The sequence below is a fragment of the Macaca fascicularis genome, chromosome 5 (assembly GCF_037993035.2).
Source record: "Macaca fascicularis isolate 582-1 chromosome 5, T2T-MFA8v1.1".
Taxonomy (NCBI): Eukaryota; Metazoa; Chordata; class Mammalia; order Primates; family Cercopithecidae; genus Macaca; species Macaca fascicularis.
The window spans coordinates 150011040-150033060 of NC_088379.1; the positions used below are offsets into that span (position 1 = coordinate 150011040).

The window sequence follows — 22021 nt, forward strand, 5'->3', positions numbered from 1 at the left end:
TCACCAGAGTGTGGATGCCACCCTATTAATTGTTCGAATAAATCATAAGTGTATTTTACATTTCGTTTCTGAATCCTTGGTTAAGTATCCAGAAAGATTTCTTGGATACTTGAAAACATTTTCACTTGTTTTGAAAATATGAGCAGGAAACATTCCTTCCAGCTTAACCTCTTATTAGATGCCTTTCTATGTCCTGGGTGTTGGCAATCTGGTTTTGAATGACATAGTATCTGTTCTGTTTTCTTTCTTTGCTCTTATAGGGAAAGGAGACTTGTATTAATTATGTTTGCCTCCAATCTTAAGTTAAAAGCCACAAGTATTCTATTTGCAAATATGTTCTATTTCCTGTATCTTTCATCCTCTTTGTCTTTGTATTATTAAATTCACGTATTCTGTATTTTTTTTTTTTTAGGATCCTCCTGACTGGCAAGAGATTTTGACTTATTTCCGTGGATCTGAGTTACAGAATTACTTTACCAAGATTCTAGAAGATGACCTAAAAGCCATCATCAAACCTCAATATGTAGACCAGATTCCTAAGGCTGCAAAGGTCGGTTTTTGATAGAGGGAATTTAATGGATATTGATAGAAGTATAAAAGACATATCAAAATAAATGTGTTTTACTTTGTGATTCTTTTTTAATATTGAAAGAAAATAGTAACTATTTTTGGTATATTGTGGCAGGGGACAGTGGGATCTATTTTGGACCGAAAAGATGAAACAAAGACACAGGCAGTTGTATGTCAGCAGCTTGGTAAGTGTTTATTTTGTGTGTGAGTGTGTGTGTATATATATATATATATATACACACACACACACATATATATATATGTTTTTTGTTAGTTTGTTTGTTTGTTTGTTTTTGAGATGGGGTTTCACTCTCGTTACCCAGGCTGGCGTGCAGTGGTACAATCTTGGCTCACCACAACCTCCACCTCCCAAGTTCAAGCGATTCTCCTGCCTCAGCCTCCCAAGTAGCTGGGATTACAGGCACACGCCACCACGCCCAGCTAATTTTTTGTATTTTTAGTAGAGACAGGGTTTCTCCATGTTGGTCAGGCTGGTCTTGAACTCCCAACCTCAGGTGATCCACCCGCCTCAGCCTCCCAAAGTGCTAGGATTACAGGCGTGAGCCACTGCGCCCAGCCATTTTGTGTATATATTTCAGTAGGCCCCAAACTTAAGTGATGAAAGTAGACATCTTTATGTGGATTCCTGAAATAAGTGGGAAAATCTCCAGTAATTGTTATATTTACTTTAAACAATTTTCAACTGAAATAGCATTCAAACTTCAAACGATGACATGCAGTATACGTTTTACCTGGAAGAGGTGAAATACATTGAGCACAATGCCTCTATGTTCTTTGTAGATTTAACCCACCTAAAAGAACGAAATGTTGAAGATCTTTCAGGAGGAGAGTTGCAGAGATTTGCTTGTGCTGTCGTTTGCATACAGAAAGCTGATATGTAGGTTACTTTACAATTTTTGTTTATCTTCATCCATATTGTAGAGTTTTCAGTTGTAATGCTGCTAATAGAGGAATGGTTTTGAGAGAAATTAATAGAAATAGTATCTAAGGCCCTAATTTCAAGGTAGGATGTTGAAGCAATTGTGTATCCACTACCCATTTTCCCTGTTATATTCACAGGGGAAAATCTTTATTTATTTAGATAGTTTATAACTGATAGGTGCCAGAAATTTTTATATAAAGTCAGTTATTCATCATCTAAGCCCTCTTTTTTTGAGACGGAGTCTCACTCTGTTGCCCAGGCTGGAGTGCGGTGGTGCGATGTTGGCTCACTGCAAGCTCCACCTCCCGGGTTCACGCCATTCTCCTGCCTCAGCCTTCTGAGTAGCTGTGACCACAGGCGCCCACCACCATGCCTGGCTAATTTTTTTTTTTTTTTTTTTTTTTTTATTTTTAGTAGAGATGGGGTTTCACCATGTTAGCCAGGATGGTCTCAATCTCCTGACCTCATGATCCGCCTGCCTCGGCCTCCCAAAGTACTTATATTACAGGTGTGAGCCACTGCGCCCGGCCTAAGTCCTCTTTTTATGTGAAAAGATTTTAAGACTTAAGCCCTCCAGCCAGGCTAGCAAGCTTTTTAATATCGGAAGCAAAACACGAGGTTTTTTAAATCAGCGTAGATCACTGTGGCATGCCATGTGCGAGAGAAGAGAGGAACATTTCCTTCCTACGTTTAATGTCTTTCCTCCCAGATATTTATTGCTCCTTTTTCCACATTTCTGCCCTGTTGTCTGGTGAAGGCTAACTTCTCCACGAAGTATTCTATAAATTCTTGCAATACCCTCCAAAAAACTGTGCTTACATGCAGCTGACTTAAGAGAAAAGCTCTCCAAACTACTTGAGACTATATCAGAATACTTTTTATGAGAAGTTACCAATTTGTAAATTAGCCTAAACTGGTAGACCCTCTCCAAACTTGGTGTATAATCATGCTTTCTGTAATTTTTTCTTTCTACTTCTGAACAGAATACAGGAATTTTTACCATTACAAGTAGACTCTTAATTACTATTGGAGATTTTTGTTGTGGTTAAATCAGAAGCTCTTGATACTACAGTGCTTTAAAATAATATGCAAGGTAGAATGTCTTGTCTTTCAGACTTATTATATTTGCTTTTATTTTTATTTTTCATAGCTTCATGTTTGATGAGCCTTCTAGTTACCTAGATGTCAAGCAGCGTTTAAAGGCTGCTATTACTATACGATCTCTAATAAATCCAGATAGGTAAGTAGAGATCTGGCATATTACTGTGTTGTTTTGTTTAGAGATTTTTACAGATTTGTGAAGATTAAACACTGGGTCTGTCAATGTCATGTACATATTTTTTAATCTTCTTTGTTTATAGCTACCACCTAAATTAACCTTTATCTAGAACAGAGGTTCTCAGTGCAAGATTCATTTATTAACACCCCTGCTTCCAGGGAGCCTAGGAATATTCTGAAATTATTTGCAAATTCCGTAGCTTTATGGGAAGCAGACCCTTAGCTTTTCCCAGCTATCTTTCTCTCTCTCTCTCTCTCTCTCTCTCATTTTCACACATACACACACACACACAGGCTTAGAATTTGTAAGAATCACTAGAGTAATTCTGGTTGTTCGGAATCTTACTGGGCAAAAGAAAAGAAAATTTGTCATAATTTCTGTTAGTATTCAAAATACCCTGTGTTTATAGGGTGCTTTTGTGGTTTGTAGAGTTTTCAAATTCATTACATCATTTGATCCTCATGGTTATCTCATAGGAATCTTCAGATGGTATTCCTATTTTGCAAATGAAGAATAACGTCAAAAATCTAGTTGTTTGTTCTAGGTTACAAATTCACTGTATGACAAAGCTGTGACCAGACCCCAGGGGTTTTTTCTGTATAGCATTTTCTATGTTATACTGCCTCTTCTGACTCAACAATTTAATAAACATCCTTTTAAATACATGGCTCATCTTGCAAGAAAGTGAGAGAAATCCCAAATGGTCAAAAACTGAAGCATTAGAACTATAGAGGAGTGATAGGACCAGATGTTGATGGTTTCTGTAATAGGTCTTGGGTTTTAACATCCACTCATGGGCAAGAAGCAAGGTCTAGTATTGGATTTTCACACATAAAGTGCCAGGACTCTCAAAGGACTGCTTTCTCCCTAAAAGGGCAAATTGGAAACAACTTTTTTATCATTGCACGGAAGCGTCAAGAAAGCAAATATCTGTCATTCACTGAACTCCCTGGAAGTGAAGGGATCGCTGTCTTTCAAATCTCTCTTCATGGGCCAGCAGCTCGCCTGGCTGTGGAATTGGAATTTATATAACCAGTGGAATCTGTGAACCCTTCAAAGTGAGAAAGTAGTATTTTTAAGGGGTCTGGAACTTTTTTATGGTACATAGCAGAAGCAACAAACCAATATGCTTTCAACCCTGGTTGCACAGGATTCCTATAGGTAATGCCTCACGAGGACGAACTCAAATTGCAAATTATAAAATTTATAAATTAGAGGAGGAAACAGTCTGCAAATTAGCCAGCAGATATTATATGGCAGCAGGATTCAAGAACTCTAGGTGAAATTTTAAGGGAGGCTATTAAATAATGTTCAAAATAAAATCTTTAAATAAAAGAATTCAAAACCCTAAGGATATAATGCTACCAAAAAAGCAATAAGTAGATGTTCAGAAACCCAAACAAATTTAAAAATTAAAAGCATGGTGACATTACAGATTCACTGAACATATTAGACAGGTTAGGGACAGCAGAAAAGTGCATTAGAAACCTGATCTGAGGAAGTTACCAGAATATAGCAGAGAGAGAATAAAATTAAAACATGGAAGGAAGGTTCAGAAACCTGGAGAATGTAATGAGGAAACTATTTACATATATCTTAAAAGTCTGAAAAATAAAGTCATGAAAGGATTATGGCTGAGAACTGTTCAGAATTGATGAAAAATTCAGCTCCTTAGATTCAAGGAGCACAAGTTCTACAGATACTAAATAATCCATGTACATACTTTGAAGTGAAACTTAGAATATCAGTGATAAAGAGACAATCTTATGTGAGCCAAGTAGAAGCCATGATCTTTACTTCATACACAGGCATTAAGAGCCTGGGCATTATGATGGGCTCTTTGGGGAATGCAAGTGTAAAAATACAGTCCCAGTATTCAAGGACTTCACAAAGAAAAATACACACTGTGGTAAAGAGAAGCATACACATGTACCATAGTCTTGAAAGGAATACACAAAGTCAGGTCACTAGTTCTCAAGTCACTTTTTATAAAAAGTATTTTTATAGCCCCTTTTTATACTAAAATGAAAGTCATAGATAATATCTACCTTCACATAAAACTTTAAAGATATCAAATAACGTCCTAACAATAAGAGGAAAATTGAAAGAAAATACTGGTTTACAGCCAGTGTTTCAAGGAGTAACTGGTTAGACACATCACTAGAAAACAAGGCATCAGGTACTTATATCCACTTATAATGAATAAATTTAAAATTAAAATATCAGTAACTGTTTTGTATAGTTGCAATAGGAAAGTGAAATAAATAGTGTAGATGGACCTCAGGGGAAAAAAAAAAAAAGTAGTAAGGAAAAGTAGTACTACCCAAGACTTTCCTATATTATGAGAGGACAGTAACCTTAATTGTAATAGGGATAACATGTTAAGACAGATTGGCATGACAACGTAGAGAAAATTTTAAGACATTTCACAAATGGGCTGGTTTTATTTACAGGTATAAGGTTAAGATCTCTATGTAGTGATAGATTGATGATAAAGAGTCATGGGAAGTATATCTCCATTCTGAAATTCACTGTGTCAAGGCATACATTGAGTCTTTAATACTAAAAAGATTTTGGAGAACATATCCTTGGATAAACAATGAAAAATAGAGGATGCATTGGACAAAAGGATAGAGATTAAGAAGTTTTATAGAGTTTGACCTCAGAACATTATCAGTAACATTGAAGACTAAGGTGGCCCCAAATTAACTGTAGGGTATACATCTTTTACAGCCTAGATTCCTTACTATGCTACAAATTTGTGTTTCTTCCCAACTTCTCAGAAAACAGAATGGCTGACCTAAATCATTTTTGTATTTTGGACTTCTGTCTCCATAACCTCCATTTGAAGGTTGGGGCTGGGGACAGGAAGTTTGACCTATTTTTTTCTTCTTTTCAAAGCAAAGTAAAAGCCACTACATAATACAGTGCTCCCTCACACTGGCTCTTTAAGGAAACAGGATTTTAAGAGTAGAGAAGTATTCCATGTAATGGATTAGTGCCAACAAAGACACTGATGCAAGATGAGTATCACCAGCTCGCCTGATTTGCCATTTTTATTGATAACTACCACCATTGTGGTAGAAAACATTTCCTCTTAATTTTCCCTTTTCATCTTAGACCTGCTCTTATTTTCCATTCTTACTTTTTTTCCTTGCCAGATTATTCCTGAAATGTTTTCTCATTTCGTTCCCTTAGTCTAGAATTGTGCTGTAGCCTCTAGACAAACATCCTTATTTAAATTTTAATTGAAATTAAAATTTTATTTCACCAAACTAGCAACATTAAACTTATGGCTAGTAGCCACTATATGGGACAACATAGAGATAGAACATTTTCATAATTGTAGAAAGTTCTGCACAGTCCTATTTCAGAACCTACTACCATCTTCCTCATTTCCAATTAATTTAGCTCATATTCTTCATTTTGTCAATCAACAACTTTTTTAGGTGTCTGCTAGTACATTGTGTAAGACTAAAGATCACAGAGGTGCTAAAAGTATTAAGAGTCTCCTTTAAGATGTTTATGAGCAAGTTATAGGGGTAATTAAAAAATAATAGAAGTCCAAGTATCAGTCCAAATACTTGTTACCAGCAAGAGTGAGGGGGAAAGCTCGTTTGCATATTAAGAAAAGTATTTCCATAGCAAGTTGGATTTGAGATGGACCTTAAAGGGTTAAGCGGGATTTCAGCAGGTAAAGATCTAGGCAGGAGACTGCTTAGAAAAGGAATACTTTCTTAGACACCAGAGAAGTGGTTTATTTGAGAAAAAAGATGCATTCTTCAGTGTTTCCTGTGTATAAGCTAAGTAATAGTAGCTAAAGTTTTAGAAAATGTTGAAAACGTCTAATTAATGAAAGTGATTAATTTCATTTGGAATCGAGACCCACATCAGGGGACCTAAAGAAAATGAGATATGAAAGAAATATGAGGACCTGAACTAGAATTTAGGCAAAGAAGAAAAAGGATGAAATTGAAACACAAGACATTGTTGAGAAGGAATTCACAGACTTTAACAGTTTAAACAAAATATCAGTGGGAATAAAATGTCATTTTTTAGGGGATGATAATTACATTAATACAAATATGGAGAATTTTTGTGTAGGAAGCTGATACATTAATTTGACGTTTGAGATGTCTGCAGGACATTTTTTTTTTGACATGTTGAACTATATTCAACATGGAAATGGGAATAAAGTGCTACATAAAACCTTCATGACTATTACTTGCCTAATAGCTTCTTTTCCAGCCAATACTGTATCACTTCATTCAAATATAGCCACTTAAACTTCACATATCCTATTCTCATTCATAAAGTGCTCCAGTACCCACTAACCTATTTTCTTTCTGATGCTCACTGATTTTATTATCTGTGGAGCATATTTTGCCATGTAATCTTTTTTGTTACCATTTCATACCTATTCCTTGTCTTCCCCAGCTTAATCGAAACGTCTTAGGTTAAGGATTCTGTCCTGCCTTTGTGTATGCATCCATCACCTTCTACAACTAGCATGGGACAGGACAGGTACAGGGCTTTACATAAATTGAGTAGCATAATACTCAAACAGTTTAGGCTACACCTGAATTAAATCTATTATAATTGTTTCTACTTTGTAACACTTATTTCTAAATGTGTTTCTTATTAGCAGAATGCGTTTAATTCATATATCAATAAACTTTTAAATTGGCTGGTTTTTTCCTTTTAGTTCAGGAAAACATTTTTAAATATGAGCATTGATTATGATACTAAAGAAAATATTTTATGGCTTTTGCCTCATATGTCTTTATGCTTAAATTTTATTAGATGCATCTATTTTTCTGAAATTTACAACTATTAAAAATAGTTACATAAGAGTTTAATTATATATGTTATGTTAAATGTAAAAATAAAAATCTGGTTTGATTTTCAGATATATCATTGTGGTGGAACATGATCTAAGTGTATTGGACTATCTGTCCGACTTCATCTGCTGTTTATATGGTGTACCAAGCGCCTATGGAGTTGTCACTATGCCTTTTAGTGTAAGAGAAGGTAACTTGAAAAACTTTTTTCACATATGCTATATTCTCTTCTACTCTAATGCTTATAAACTACATTATTGATATTAAGTAGTTTTACATTCCTCTGATAATCATCCAAAACTCTAGTTCCTTGGAATTTAATCACTGAGCAGAGTGTTTAAGGTTATATATATCAATTGTTATACAAAATATATTCTTTTCATTTTGGAGAATTTTCTCCTGGGAATGGGTAGAAATGCAATGTTACATTTGTGGGGGGTTGGGAGGCTACAGTAAAAGTCTTCTGCATTTTGGCTTCTGCGGTATTACTGTAGTATTTGTCATTTTCAAATTAACTTTGACAGGCCAATACCAGTAATGAAACTCTTAAAATGCTTTCAGTATTCATCTTGTTTTCATGTTTTAAATTTATCTGTAATATGTATACTATGTTTTTGGAACTAAGGCTATCCAAAAGCCTAATAAGATAGTTTAGTAAGTATATTTAAATTTTTATTTAGTCTTTGTACTTCCAAGAAAATCAGATTCCCTGGCCTCTCCCTTCCATGTCTCCTCCTTACCTCTGCAATTTAATTAAAAATAGAAACTAGCCTACCACTAAGTGGCTCCTGAAACAAGTACCAATGTACTCTCTGCCTTCCATACCTTTTCCTTTTTTTCTTCCCCATTTTCCTTTTGCTGCTTCCTTGTGTTTTTTTGTTTTTGTCTGTTTTTTGTTTTTCTCTCCACCTGTCTTAAACTGACAATTCAGAACACAAAAGGGCTGTTTACGCAGGAAAAAAATACCATCTCCTAGAAGTAGAAAAATCCATGTAGCCTGTAGTTCCCTAAGTGGTGGCAGGTTTTTTGGTTGTTTTTTTTTTTTTTTTTTTCAATCTTGGAATAATCTTTTTTACACCTAAAAGCTCTTTTGGAAAAGTAAATTTATATTGCATTATAATCCTTTTCATAAAAAGATGATGGGAGTTTTTATAATTTATAAAAAGTACATAGATATTAAGATGTGGGGAAGAAATTGTTGTAACTTACCTACTTATACATTTGAGATAGTTGCATGCTTTAAAGAAAAATTTGCAAAGTTACCTAGTTTTTTTGCCAGTAGTCCTAAGGGATGACATCAGAACCAATTTATTAATGTTTTATTCTTGTCAATTGACAAATACGTATTGAGTACCTTACTCTATACCATATGGTAGTCTTTGAATCAAGTTGATAATGATATGGGTACTTGGCAGTCATTCTTCACAACTCCAGTTATAAATGTCATGTCTACAGGCTATGCCATTCAGTAAATGATACCCAGTAAGGTTTTTAATGTGCTTGATCTGTTAAAACAACTTAAGAAACTTTGGTTTTTCTGTGTTCCTTTAATAGATTGAAATCAGTGCATCATTACTTAAAAGCTTTCTATAAACTGTAAAGGTGATTATAGTTTGAACTCATTTTTAAATTGACAAGACAAACATTGAAGTAGGACTATAAAGACTGGCTTGCTGTGTGTTTTTTAAACGTAGTCACTTAGTTCTTTGAGCCTTTATTTTCCAAAATAAGTTAAGTATGTGGACTAAGTGGCTGCTAAGGTTCCATTGAGTTTATGTTTTTATGTAATTTTTTAATTTAATTTTTTAACTTCACATTTATATGTTTTAGATAGTTTAAGATCAAAAAACGTGCAGATTTTGGCAAAATAAATGTAATCTGTTCATTTGGTCTGTCAGCAAAGATGTGTTGAACACCTGTGTTCTAGGATGAGGATACAGGCTGCATGATGTGTCTCTCAGTTCCAAATAAAATGAATAACATCAAGACCTTCCAAAAAGCTTCAGCTTTCTCTTCACTTAAATATGGGAAACACTGAAATATGGATTATTCATTGTTTCTCAAATATACTTTTCATTTCAGTTTGTCTGCCATTGTAGATCTTAAAATTTTATTACAGAGGGTTCTTGTATACAATGTTGGATTAAGTTATTAAAATCTGTTTAGAGAATGGTGGTTATCTTTGTACAGTGAAACCATTAAAAAAATGTTAACTGAAGTTAGCTCATATTCAATTTCATATGAACCTGCAGGATTATATTTTTTTAATGCAATAAATTATAACCTCAAAATATGTGCTTATCTCTCATGTGAAATTGAATACTGATAACAAATTGTATATTCAAAAATTTATCCCCCAAACTTTTATATCAATATTATATCAATCTGAAAATACTTTTACATATTTGTTATTTTCACTTTAAAGATAATGCAAAAAGGACATCATGTGCTCTCTTTTGCATAAAACCTGGTGGAAAAAATAATTACAGGATAATGAGAAGATGTATTTCATGTGGTTGGGGGGGACATGCCTATATATTCATGAATTATTTCAACTTACATTAAATATGGTTTTTTAAAAAAGTTAATTCTTTATATGCAGACCAACATGTTAGCAAAAATCCACAGAAATTTAGAGTATATAATTTATAGATTGCTCCCAAGAGAGCTTAGGATTTTGACTCTAATGATTTCTCCCTGTTGACAATTTTCTTCCCAACAGGCATAAACATTTTTTTGGATGGCTATGTTCCAACAGAAAACTTGAGATTCAGAGATGCATCGCTTGTTTTTAAAGTGGCTGAGACAGCAAATGAAGAAGAAGTTAAAAAGATGTGTATGTATAAATATCCAGGAATGAAGAAAAAAATGGGAGAGTTTGAGCTAGCAATTGTAGCTGGAGAGTTTACAGATTCTGAAATTATGGTGATGCTGGGGGAAAATGGTAAGTTTTCATTTTGTGATAAGTAAAAATCTTCCTGTTTAGTAAATTAGTTTTAACTATTTTGTGGAAAAATTTGAATCGTATGTTATAGGGCTAGAATATAGAGTTTTATTTAAACCCATAATTTTCTTAGTGTACTTTCACATTTTTTTGGCATTGTGTAATTCAATTGCACTGTAATTCAATCAGGTTAATATTTCTTATTTTGTTTTATAACCTCCAGTGAAAATAAGGTGTTCTTTGTCAGCTGGTTTTTTACATGTAAATTAATAAGGCAGTTATTATTCTTACAAATTGACTAAGAAGGAAAGGATAAATGGTAATTCAGAAACAACCCAGCTTTAAAAATTTTTTCCTCATACACTTCAGTGTGGAACTTTATTTTAAATTCAGAGCAATCTACCTTTGTAAATAATTGTATTACCAGCAAATATTTCATAATAAATTGTCATAAGTATAGGTATAAGATGAATTTGACTACTAAATATGTGATACTGTCTTCATGATTTAAGAACTATTTGAATTGTAATCTTACAGCTTAGAAAACTATAGAAGATAAATTTTATATAAGATTGTTACAATGTATCAGTCTTTAGATAATGGGAATTTTGAATTGGGTTGCAATTAATTTAAATATTTTATATAAGTAAACTTTAAGATTACAGTTATCTTTCATAAAATAGTCTATACTATCTTAATAAAGTGTGTGCCCTGATAATTTAGCTAAGTAAATCTTTTCAAACTATTACAGGATTTAAACTTTATAGATATACCATTTATTAAAATTGTCATTATAAGCTTTGACTAGTCTTTATTCCTCTTAATTAGCTTAGAATGACACTTCAGAGGTGAACCATGAAAGACTAAGTATTTTTCTATATAAACTTCAGAATTCAATAATGTCAGTGTATATCTTTAAAAGAAATTTCTCAGTTAAAACTAAATAGGACATAGTGTTTTACTTTAAATGTCAAGCATCTTTCATATCAAATTGTCATATGTTGTGTTGCCAGGAACGGGTAAAACGACATTTATCAGAATGCTTGCTGGAAGACTTAAACCTGATGAAGGAGGTACAGTTGTAATTGTTGAGTCTTTTTACACTGTTCTACACAGTAAACTTTAAAGATCTGGGCAGTTTTTAGTGTCTTATGTATTTCATTATTTTACAGGAGAAGTACCAGTTCTAAATGTCAGTTATAAGCCACAGAAAATTAGTCCCAAATCAACTGTGAGTTATTATTTTTTATATGGTTACTAAAGAAAATTTGTATATAATGCCTATAGCTTTCATCTTTTACTGTATTAAAATTTTTCTCCAAATTAGATTCTATACAGTTTTATTGGTAGTTTCTAACAAAGGTACTAAGAGTCCAATCCTTGATTCATATCCACTGCTAAGAAAGTGTTTTAAAGATGTTTGTCACATTTGGCCAGGCGCAGTGACTCACGCCTGTAATCTCAACACTTTGGGAGGCCTAGGCCAGCGGATCACAAGGTCAGGAAATGGAGACCATCCTGGCTAACATGGTGAAACCCGGTCTCTACTAAAAATACAAAAAATTAGCCGAGCGTGGTGGCAGGCGCCTGTAGTCCCAGCTACTCAGAAGGCTGAGGCAGGAGAATGGCGTGAACCCGGGAGGTGGAGCTTGCAGTGAGCGGAGATTGCGCCACTGCGCTCCAGCCTGGGCGACAGAGCGAGACTCTGTCTCAAAAAAATAAAAACATAAAAAGATGTCATCATTTTGCTAAATAAATCATTAAAAACCTAATGTATTTTGTGCTTCAAAGTGACACCAGCAAGAACATGAAAAGGCTACCCACAAGATGGGAGAAACATTTGCACATCATATATCCAATAAAGGACTTGTATACAGCATACATAAAGAAATCTTACAATTAAAAATGAGCAAATGTCTTTAAGTTATTCAGCCATAAAAAGAAATGAAATATTAACAAATGCCACAGTATGGATAAACCTTGAAACCATTATGTTAAAGTTAACCTCCTTTGATTTCTGCAGGTGTTGTAATGAACTCCTCAGTACCTCACCATTCAATTTATGTTTTGTCTACTTGGCTTAGCTTATCATAAAAGTTTTATCATTGATACTCTATAAACTTAGCTTTAAATTCTAAAATTCAGCCTTATCCTGAAACAGCAAGGAAAAGCCATCTTAGGATTCATCCCTTCATTCCTAACACATTATCATACATTTTGTGTTCTCTCTTGCTGACTGCCTAAGGTTGCTTGATACCCATTTTGACCTTTGGAATTTCTACTCGAATGTTTTTTCCCCTGAAACATTCATTATTTGCTTATTACTTTCTAATTTTAAGATTATTATTGCAGGGGCTGTGGAGTGGGGAAAAAAAAAAAAATATTGTTGCAGGCTGGGCATGGTAGCTCACGCATGTAATCCCAGCACTTGGGGAGGCTGAGGCAGGAGAGTCACTTGAGCCCAAGAGTTTAAGACCAGCCTGGCCAACATAGATCCCGCCTCCACAAAAACTTAAAAAATTGCTTCAGCATGGTGGCACATGCCTGTAGTTCCAACTCCTCTAGAGGCTGAAGTGGGAGGATCACTTGAGCCTGGGAGGTTGAGGCTGCAATGAGCCCTGATCATGCCATTGCACACCTGGGCAATGGAGCAAGACCCTGTCTCAAAAGAAAAACAAACTCCCTTTTTACTTGTTGTACATGATGGGTTTTGAATAGAAAATCTCAAAACATGTCATAGATGGTGGATACACATTGATATCTGTTAGTAAAATATTGATACATTTTTATTCTGAAGCTTAACTTTGTCAAGATTCATAGAGTTCTATAGTGAAATTTTATCATTTAAATACTTTTTTCTATTAAAAACAGGGAAGTGTTCGCCAGTTACTACATGAAAAGATAAGAGATGCTTATACTCATCCACAATTTGTGACAGATGTGATGAAGCCTCTGCAAATTGAAAACATCATCGATCAAGAGGTACTTTAACATAATTTTTAAAATTTTATTATTATTTTGAATTTTGGATGCCTTTACGTGGTTTGCTTAAACTCCTCCAACTAGGTGCAGACATTATCTGGTGGTGAACTACAGCGAGTAGCTTTAGCCCTTTGTTTGGGCAAACCTGCTGATGTCTATTTAATTGATGAACCATCTGCATATTTGGACTCTGAGCAAAGACTGATGGCAGCTCGAGTTGTCAAACGGTAAATATCTTGCTCATAGAAGTATTTTGATTATGTGTACTGTCCTACAAGTGTGCTTAATAGAACAGTGGAATGTTTTATGATATAAAGCTGTAAGATTTCAAAATCATTGTGTTTTAGTTTCATACTCCATGCAAAAAAAACAGCCTTTGTTGTGGAACATGACTTCATCATGGCCACCTATCTAGCGGACCGTGTCATCGTTTTTGATGGTGTTCCATCTAAGAACACAGTTGCAAACAGGTAAAATTACTTTTTAATATGTTCAAAGTAATTCATTTTAAATTTTCCAGTAAATAGTAAAGTCACTCACTTTAATTTTTAAAAAATGAAAGCTAGAAATTTTAGACTTGATTCTATGACTCCTGAGATCATTGGTATTGGGGACTGGATGGGACCATGTGAAAGACTAGTTTTTAGGCTGCAGTGTGGAATCCTTCACCAGGAAGATAAAAAGCTGTGGGTCCCTCACCTTTTCTTTCAGCTTAACTTTTGTTTGCTTTATTATTTGAATTTCCCAAAAAAGATTGAAAACTATTGCTTTCATACATGATAGAAAAAGAAAACAAGATTCAAAGAGGATACATGATTTGTCCAACTTATACTGATAGTGATTGAGCTCACAGTGGATCCCAAATATCTAGTGTTGATCTATAGCAGAGTTAAAATAAATGGTTTTACCTTTTTCCTTTTCTCATTTTTCCTTGTTAACCTGATTAGGAGCACTTGCAATATAGAGAAGCCTAACATTCAGATCAGGTTATGAGGAATTCATTTTACCTTTGGTGCTAAAGCCTATATTATTAGATTGAACTAAATGAAATTACTGGTGTTCAGTTTTCACCTACAAAACCAGCAGTTTCATGTGGTTTCAGCATGTTTTCTGGTATTGGAGAACAAGGAATGAAGTTGCCATTTTAATAATTCATCTAAGAAATAAAAGTATTTTGCTGGGCTTCTTCCCTGAATTCCTTTTTTTATATATAGATAAATTGAGAATTACATATTTCTTGAAAAGCTAAGGAAATTTCTTAGTATATATGATGTTTATTTGTTCATCTAATGATATCTCACCTATTTACAAAATTTTAAAATGTTTCACATGTAGTGATTTGGCATGATTTAAGAACTAGCTTGGGTAAAAACAATGAAGCATAGAAATTTAGAAAGGAGTTATCACTGAAAACTACTATTAGGAGGATGTATTCCCTCCAGTAACAAATTTTTCATATAAATATAACTTTTTAAGATTCTCATCTCCCCTAAAAATGTGCAATTTGAGATTCTGTAATCTACTTATTAATGATCTTCTGTTTTTCTAAAGTAGTACTTTTGTCTTAAATGTTTCTTTCACCAGATTAGAAATCCAGGTTAATTTTTTTGTTGTTTTGCACAAAAATATTATAGCCAAGAAAACTATATAGTCCAAGCAAAGCTATTTCTGAACATAGGATTTGTAGTATGGTGTTACACTGTTATCCAGATGATTTATGATTGGGGAATTTGAGGGAATAGTAATTATTAATACCCTTCATCCCAAAAGGTGGTTATATTTCTAAAGTAAAATTTAATCAATATTGATTTTTTTTTTTTCCTTCTAGTCCTCAAACCCTTTTGGCTGGCATGAATAAATTTTTGTCTCAGCTTGAAATTACTTTCAGAAGAGATCCAAACAACTATAGGCCACGAATAAACAAACTTAATTCAATTAAGGTATGTAGAAAAATTATCTTAAATCATGGATCACTTTGATCTCAGTATAAACGACTGAAAGGCTATTTAAAAATCAGTAACATATGGCTGGGCACTGTGACTCATGCCTGTATTCGAGCACTTTGGGAGGCCAAGGCAGGCAGCTCATTTGAGGTCAGGAGTTTGAGACCAACCTGGCCAACATGGTGCAACCACATCTCTACTAAAAATGCAAAAATTAGCCGAGTCTGGTGGCAGGCGTCTGTAATCCCAGCTACTTGGGAGGCTGAGGCAGGAGAATTGCTTGAACCTGGGAGGTGGAGGTTATAGTGAGCTGACATCGTCCCACTGTACTCCAGCCTGGGCAAAAGAGTGAGACTCTATCTAAAAAAATAAAAATTAAAAACAAAAACAGAAAAACACCATATTTTATTTTAAAATTCCTATGTTTTTTACATTTTAAGACCCGATGGCATACTTTAGTCTGCAGTAGGCAGCAGTTGTAATGTAGCTGTCATTGCTGCGTGAAGCCAGAGCTGTTCCCGTTGTCTCTAAGTTGTATCACAGTTGTACTACCTATATTGTTACCATTTAAGATGTCTTGGGGAAGATTACACTAATTCACCATTGTAACAAAGAATTTTGTAAGAATACCTTAACCAATTTCTGTTATATTTTTCAATGCATGATTAAAAGGTATATTTTAGGCCGAGTGCAGTGGCTCATGCCTGTAATCCCAGAACTTTGGGAGGCCAAGGTGGGCGGATCACGAGGTCAGGAGATCAAGACCATCCTGGCTAACTTAACGGTGAAAACCCGTCTCTACTAAAAATACAAAAAATTAGCTAGGCATGGTGGCACGTGCCTGTAATCCCGGCTACTCAAGAGGCTGAGGCAGGAGAATCACTTGAACCCAGGAGGTAGAGGTTGCAGTGAGCCAAGATAGTGCCACTGTACTCCAGCCTGGACAACAGAGTGAGTCTCTGTCCCTGTCCCCCCAATACCCCCCAAAAAAAAGAAAGTATATTTTAAAAGTCTAAACAAGCTCCTGTGATGAGGAAAACATTGTGTCGACTTAATTGACAATGTTTTTTGTCTTTGTAGTACACAGTTGTGCACCATACAGTTGATTTCCTCTGTGAAATACAGTATTTGTTTATTAAAAGGCAAAAATCTTCATCACTCAGAAACAGAAAGTAAATGAATTCTGAAAGCATTTCTGGGTTGTTTTTTTGGTTTTGGTTTTAGTTTGGGTTTTTTGTTTATTTTTTGTTTGGTTTTTTGAGACACAGTCTCACTGTCACCCAGGCTGGAGTGCAGTGATCTCGGCTCACTACAACCTCTGCCTCCTGAGTTCAAGCAATTCTCTGCCTCAGCCTCCTGAGTAGCTAGGATTACAGGTGCCCGCCACCACACCTGACTAATTTTTTGTATTTTTTTAATAGAGACAGAGTTTCACCATCTTGGCCATGCTGGTCTTGAACTTCTGACCTCGTGATCCACCTGCCTTGGCCTCCCAAAGTGCTGGGATTACAGGCGTGAGCCACCATGCTGGCCATCATTTCTGTGTTTAATATCTGCAGTGCCTCAAAGTGTTTACATTTTATCACTCTATATCCATCCTTAATGCTTAAAAGCTTTAGAAGTATGTTATATATAGTTCTGCTGTGGCATTTATTTTCATATTTGTAAGTCCTAGCTTTGCTGCTAAACCGTGAGCTCTTGGAATGCCAGAGGCAAAGTTATCTTGCACGTCATTGTATTCTTAAGCACCTAACAGTATGTCTGGATGCCCTTACCCTTTATTATATATTTTGTTTTTAAATGATTGATATTACTTCTTGGCCAGGATAGAGAAATGGTAAGTTCTCACATAAAATTGAAGAGTTGTCTCAGTTTTGAAAAGCATATTGGGTAGAAAAGAAGAATTTCTTCTGAAGCATTAAGGACACTTTGTATTGTCATTTTCTTAGATAGACTTGTGGTTCAGTCACCATGAGTTAATCATTTCTGTATGCCTACTCACTTTAAGATAGTCATACCTTAATCCTAATAAGAGAACAGCTCAACAAGTAGGTGGGTGAGATTGTTACTGGCCAGTATTGGAAAAAATTATATATATATATATTTTATGTAATACGCAGATCTCAGACTGACAGTATGCTACATTTTGGATCTGGACATTAGAGTTGCATTGATGAAAACGGAGTTAGTTTTCCCAGAAATAATACATAGCAAAATTTTATATATGTAAGGCATCTTACATAAAGGGACTTCGCTTGAGTTGGTGCAAGTGAGTCATTCTAGCATTAGGGATGGGGCAGAAGTAGTTATCTTTCCATTGAGCAGTGGACCCAGGAATATCCAGAAACAGATGGTGTGTGCAGAACAGGTTGTACAGGCCCTTATGTTGTAAACACTGCTAAGTAATACTATCAGTGAAAGTGTACCTTTACCTATAGTAGAATGGTGTTGCTGATTTTTGTTGCTTCTGTTTTCTTTTTTAGGATGTAGAACAAAAGAAGAGTGGAAACTACTTTTTCCTGGATGATTAGACTGACTCTGAGGATATTGATAAGCCACTTATTAAAAGGAATATTTGCTAGAAATTTTGTCATGTAAAACTTGAATCAGGATTTTATGCCCCAAATACTCTGGAACTTGAAGTATAATTTACTTAATATAACATAAAAAGCCAGTTGGGTTCTAACTTTTCTGTTCCTGATGAGGCCCTTTTGTGCATAATATTCTAAAATGAAGACATTTCAGACTACAAATTACCTCCAAGTTTTCATGATGTATGGGAAGATTTTCAGTAGGTGTATTATATTCATGTACCAAATGCTGACCAGTGTTGCTCCATTTTTTAAATCTTGAAAAGGGTTTCTGTACTTACCTGGTTTGCCAAGTATGCCAGTGTGAAGAAACTGCCCTTGTTTTAAAAGCTGGTCAAAGATTCCACTGATTGACATTTGATAAATAAACATCAGGATTATGTTTATTATTTGTTTTCAGTCTTTGCACTATCAGTATGTGGTTTCCAAGGAAGATTACTACAAAACACCACTGTTGGAAAAATAGATATTTTTTAATTGTTTTTAATCTTTTTTGGTGCTTTTAAACACGTTTAGCAAAAACCAGTTCAGTTCCCTTCCCCCCCAAAAACCCCTAACTTTACTCTGAATTTTTGTTTTTGCATTCCATAAGGTTCTGTATTCAGTCATTCTCTAGGTAATGTCATTTTTGTACACACATATTTATATAACCACTGATCGAGATTTAGGAAAAAGCATTTCTAAAGAATATTTGCTTCCCTTACAACTACAGACTCGAAATCTTTAAAGATGGTGCCTAAGCATCTGTGTATTTTTTTTAAGTTCCACAGATTTTTCTGGTGGGTAGCCAAGGATTATGAACCATGTCCCAAAAGGCAACATTAATGCAAAAGTCCCCAGATAGCAATACAAAGTATCCCTTGGTACCACATATATTCATTTCTGAGTTTGGATATAGAGCACATTATCTAAACTATTTTTTAGTTCCAAAAGCCCATCTAAATTTCTTGAGTTTCTGAATTTTGAACAAGATAGCCTGGAGCCTGGAGCCACTTTAAGTTGTACTTCTGACTAAACTGGAATTACGAGTGAGGAAGAGTGTTTACTAAATAAATGACTGGGGCAAGCAAAATTGAGGGGAAATTAGAAAGTATTTGACAGACTTTAAGAGCTACTTGAAATAATGGAAGTCTTGATTAAAATGCAAATAATGGCTAGAAAGTATGGTTTAACTGGACCCCATTATGCCTTTTAAAAAATAATTTCAGTAACCCATAAATACATGTTGTAAAAAATTCAGATATACAGAATGGAATAAAAAAATGATCTCCCTTTATTACCCTCACAAAGGTTAACCAGCGTTTGAATTTAATAATGTATATTCTTTCATGCTTTTTTCTGTGCACTTACCTAAGTGTGTATATGTAAAGGGTTTGTTTTGTACACAAATGGGATTATACTAAAATAAGTAATGCCTATTTTTAAGGATAGGTTAAATTTGTGAATTATTATTTCAAATATATTGAATAAAATAAGCAAAAGCTATTGTTATTTACTGATCCTGGATTGTCTTAAAGAAAGTACTTGTGATATAAGAAGAGCACAATTCTACTTACTGCTAATGACAGAATATATATTAAAAGTATTTTCATGTAAATGAAATTTAAAATATGGATCTTAAAATTTTACATAGCAATAGAAAGGCCTACAATTGCTAACACAAGAAAAATATTTATAAAATCAGTATTACATAGAGCATCAATGCAGACGTTAGCAAAAAGAATGAGACGACTTGATATGTCCTAATTGGAAAAAGTCTCAAATACCTAAAAAACAAAAAATTGGAACAGTTTATATACTACCATTTTTGTGAAAATATACAGAATATTGAAATATACAAAGGAATACTCAGATTGCTTTTGACAAGGACAATTTGATCAAATAGAAAAAGACATTTATATATACACATATATAATACCCTTTGAATTTTACATTTTGCATGGATTAAAAATCATTGAAATTTTTTTTTGTCTTTTGGGCTTTTTTTTTTTGAGGTGGAGTCTCGCTCTGTCACCCAGGCTGGAGTGCAATGATGCGACCTGCACTCATTGCAACCTCCGCCTCCCAGGTTCAAGCAGTTCTCCTGCCTCAGCCTCCCCAGTAGCTGGGATTACAGGCACCCGCCACCACGCCCAGCTATTTTTGTATTTTTAGTAGAGACGGAGTTTCACCATGTTGGCCATGCTGGTCTCGAACTGAACCTCAGGTAATCCACCCACCTTGGCCTCCCAACGTGCTGGGGTTACAGGCATGAGCCGCTGCGCCCGGCCATTGAAGTTTTTAAATCGTCACTGGATAATCCATATTTTCTGTGTTCACTTCGTGTAGTCTTAAAGGCAGTGTATTGATGCTACAACTAATTTTTGTAATTTAGGTTAACCTAATAATTTTAGACTACAAGCATTTTTAAGTCCAGTCTTGTATCTGTCTTAACACTCAGTATATATAGCATGGTGTCTGGCATGTAGTGGTCTACTGTATTGAAGGAATGAACCTGCATGTCTCAGAGAAAGTAGAAAGACTACAAAACTGCTGTGTTCTATAATTTCCTTCATGTTCATCAATATATTTGGATACAGGTATGTCAAGTCCTTAACCCCAGTGCCTAGTCTGTTGTGAGCACTCAGTGAGTGGTTCAGAGAGAAAGTAATCATTCTGGGTTGGAATGTCAGAAAGGACTACAGAAAGTTATTAGGTCCCAGGAAACAGTAATAGCACCCATCTTACTGAGTTAAAAGGAGAAGTGAGATAATCCACGAAAAGCAAAATACATGTCTGGTGAGAGGCAGAAAGGAACATGGGCATTTAAGAGATTAATGGAAGGAAATGATGGATACAGGCTGATTGTGATGAGCTTTCTGTGCCTTCCAGATTGAAGTTAGTTTTTTACATGCTGAAAGTAGGAATTGAAGAGATAAAGCAAGGCCAGTTAGAGAAGCAGAAATATCAAGACAGTAGTTGTTCCAGAGCTTCTACTTTAATTGTTCACCCCTTTATCTTAATTTTTTAAAACCTTTCTACTCTGTCCAATTAATACTTGCAGGTCTAAAGTTGGGTGCATACTGTGCTGTTGCTCTCGGAAGATGGTTTCCTTTGTAGTGTTTCAGTTTGTGAGATGTTCAGTGAGGCTGTATCTGAAAATTCTGAGATTTTGTGTAGCAAATACCGTTTCTCCTCAGCCCTGTACTCACCACCACCACTACCACTTCTGCCAATTTGTTAGGGAGACAGTATGCCCAGTCCCACGTGGTTGGTCATAATTGGTCTAAGACATAGAAAATCTTCTTCCATACTTTCCTAGTCTCTTGCAGTTAAGCCGTATGACCTAACTGCAAGAGTTCTAACCAGTAAATTGAAACCTCTTGAGGGTTTTCTAGACAGTATCTGAAGAAAACCTCTTGTTTTCCTAATAAAGGGAAATGATTATCTGGTACTGCTTCTTGAGGGTGTAGTATATGGAGCAAGCATTTTATGCCCATAAGGTGATACATATAAGGGAAATGCAAAACAAGCTACAAAAATGTTACTCCTGACATCAAAACACTGCACAACTGCCAGCAGCCACTTCTCCACATTTCTTGAGAAATCCCTATTTGTTTAAACCTGGTTAAGTCACTGGTTTCCTGTTTGCCATCAAGAAACCTCCCTGGCTGAGGTCTTTCCCTTCAGAGGCTCTCCATTCGCCTTCTGCCAGCGGAGCCAAGTGTGTTAACACCCTGGAACCAATTTTCAGTTTTCCTAGTTTGTGACTTTCAGGACCTCAAACCTAAATGAATGTGGTAACATTTTCTTTCAGTGGTGGTTTTGTTTTTTGCCTTTAAGAAACTGGATCCCAGGCCAAGATAGTTTTGTCTGGGAATTTTTAATTTCACTCCTTTTCGCTGGGATGACTGGCTTTAATGAAAATGTTTGTTCCAGCTCCCAACCT

At 35.0% G+C, this 22021-nt stretch overlaps 1 protein-coding gene across 2 annotated transcripts in view; it reads left to right on the forward strand.

The window, feature by feature from the left end:
- The window catches only part of ABCE1 (ATP binding cassette subfamily E member 1), a 31294-nt gene extending 11710 nt beyond the window's left edge, over positions 1 to 19584 (forward strand). For both annotated transcript variants that reach the window (XM_005556009.5, XM_005556010.5), the window contains exons 6-18: positions 413 to 550; positions 686 to 755; positions 1372 to 1468; positions 2664 to 2753; positions 7702 to 7823; positions 10356 to 10577; positions 11591 to 11650; positions 11750 to 11808; positions 13449 to 13559; positions 13644 to 13786; positions 13907 to 14029; positions 15388 to 15499; positions 17986 to 19584. In XM_005556009.5, the coding sequence (XP_005556066.1) occupies positions 413 to 550; positions 686 to 755; positions 1372 to 1468; positions 2664 to 2753; positions 7702 to 7823; positions 10356 to 10577; positions 11591 to 11650; positions 11750 to 11808; positions 13449 to 13559; positions 13644 to 13786; positions 13907 to 14029; positions 15388 to 15499; positions 17986 to 18033 (1395 nt within the window). In that variant the 3' untranslated portion in view covers positions 18034 to 19584. The remainder of the gene's footprint in view (positions 1 to 412; positions 551 to 685; positions 756 to 1371; positions 1469 to 2663; positions 2754 to 7701; positions 7824 to 10355; positions 10578 to 11590; positions 11651 to 11749; positions 11809 to 13448; positions 13560 to 13643; positions 13787 to 13906; positions 14030 to 15387; positions 15500 to 17985) is intronic.
- The last annotated feature ends 2437 nt before the right edge of the window (positions 19585 to 22021 follow it).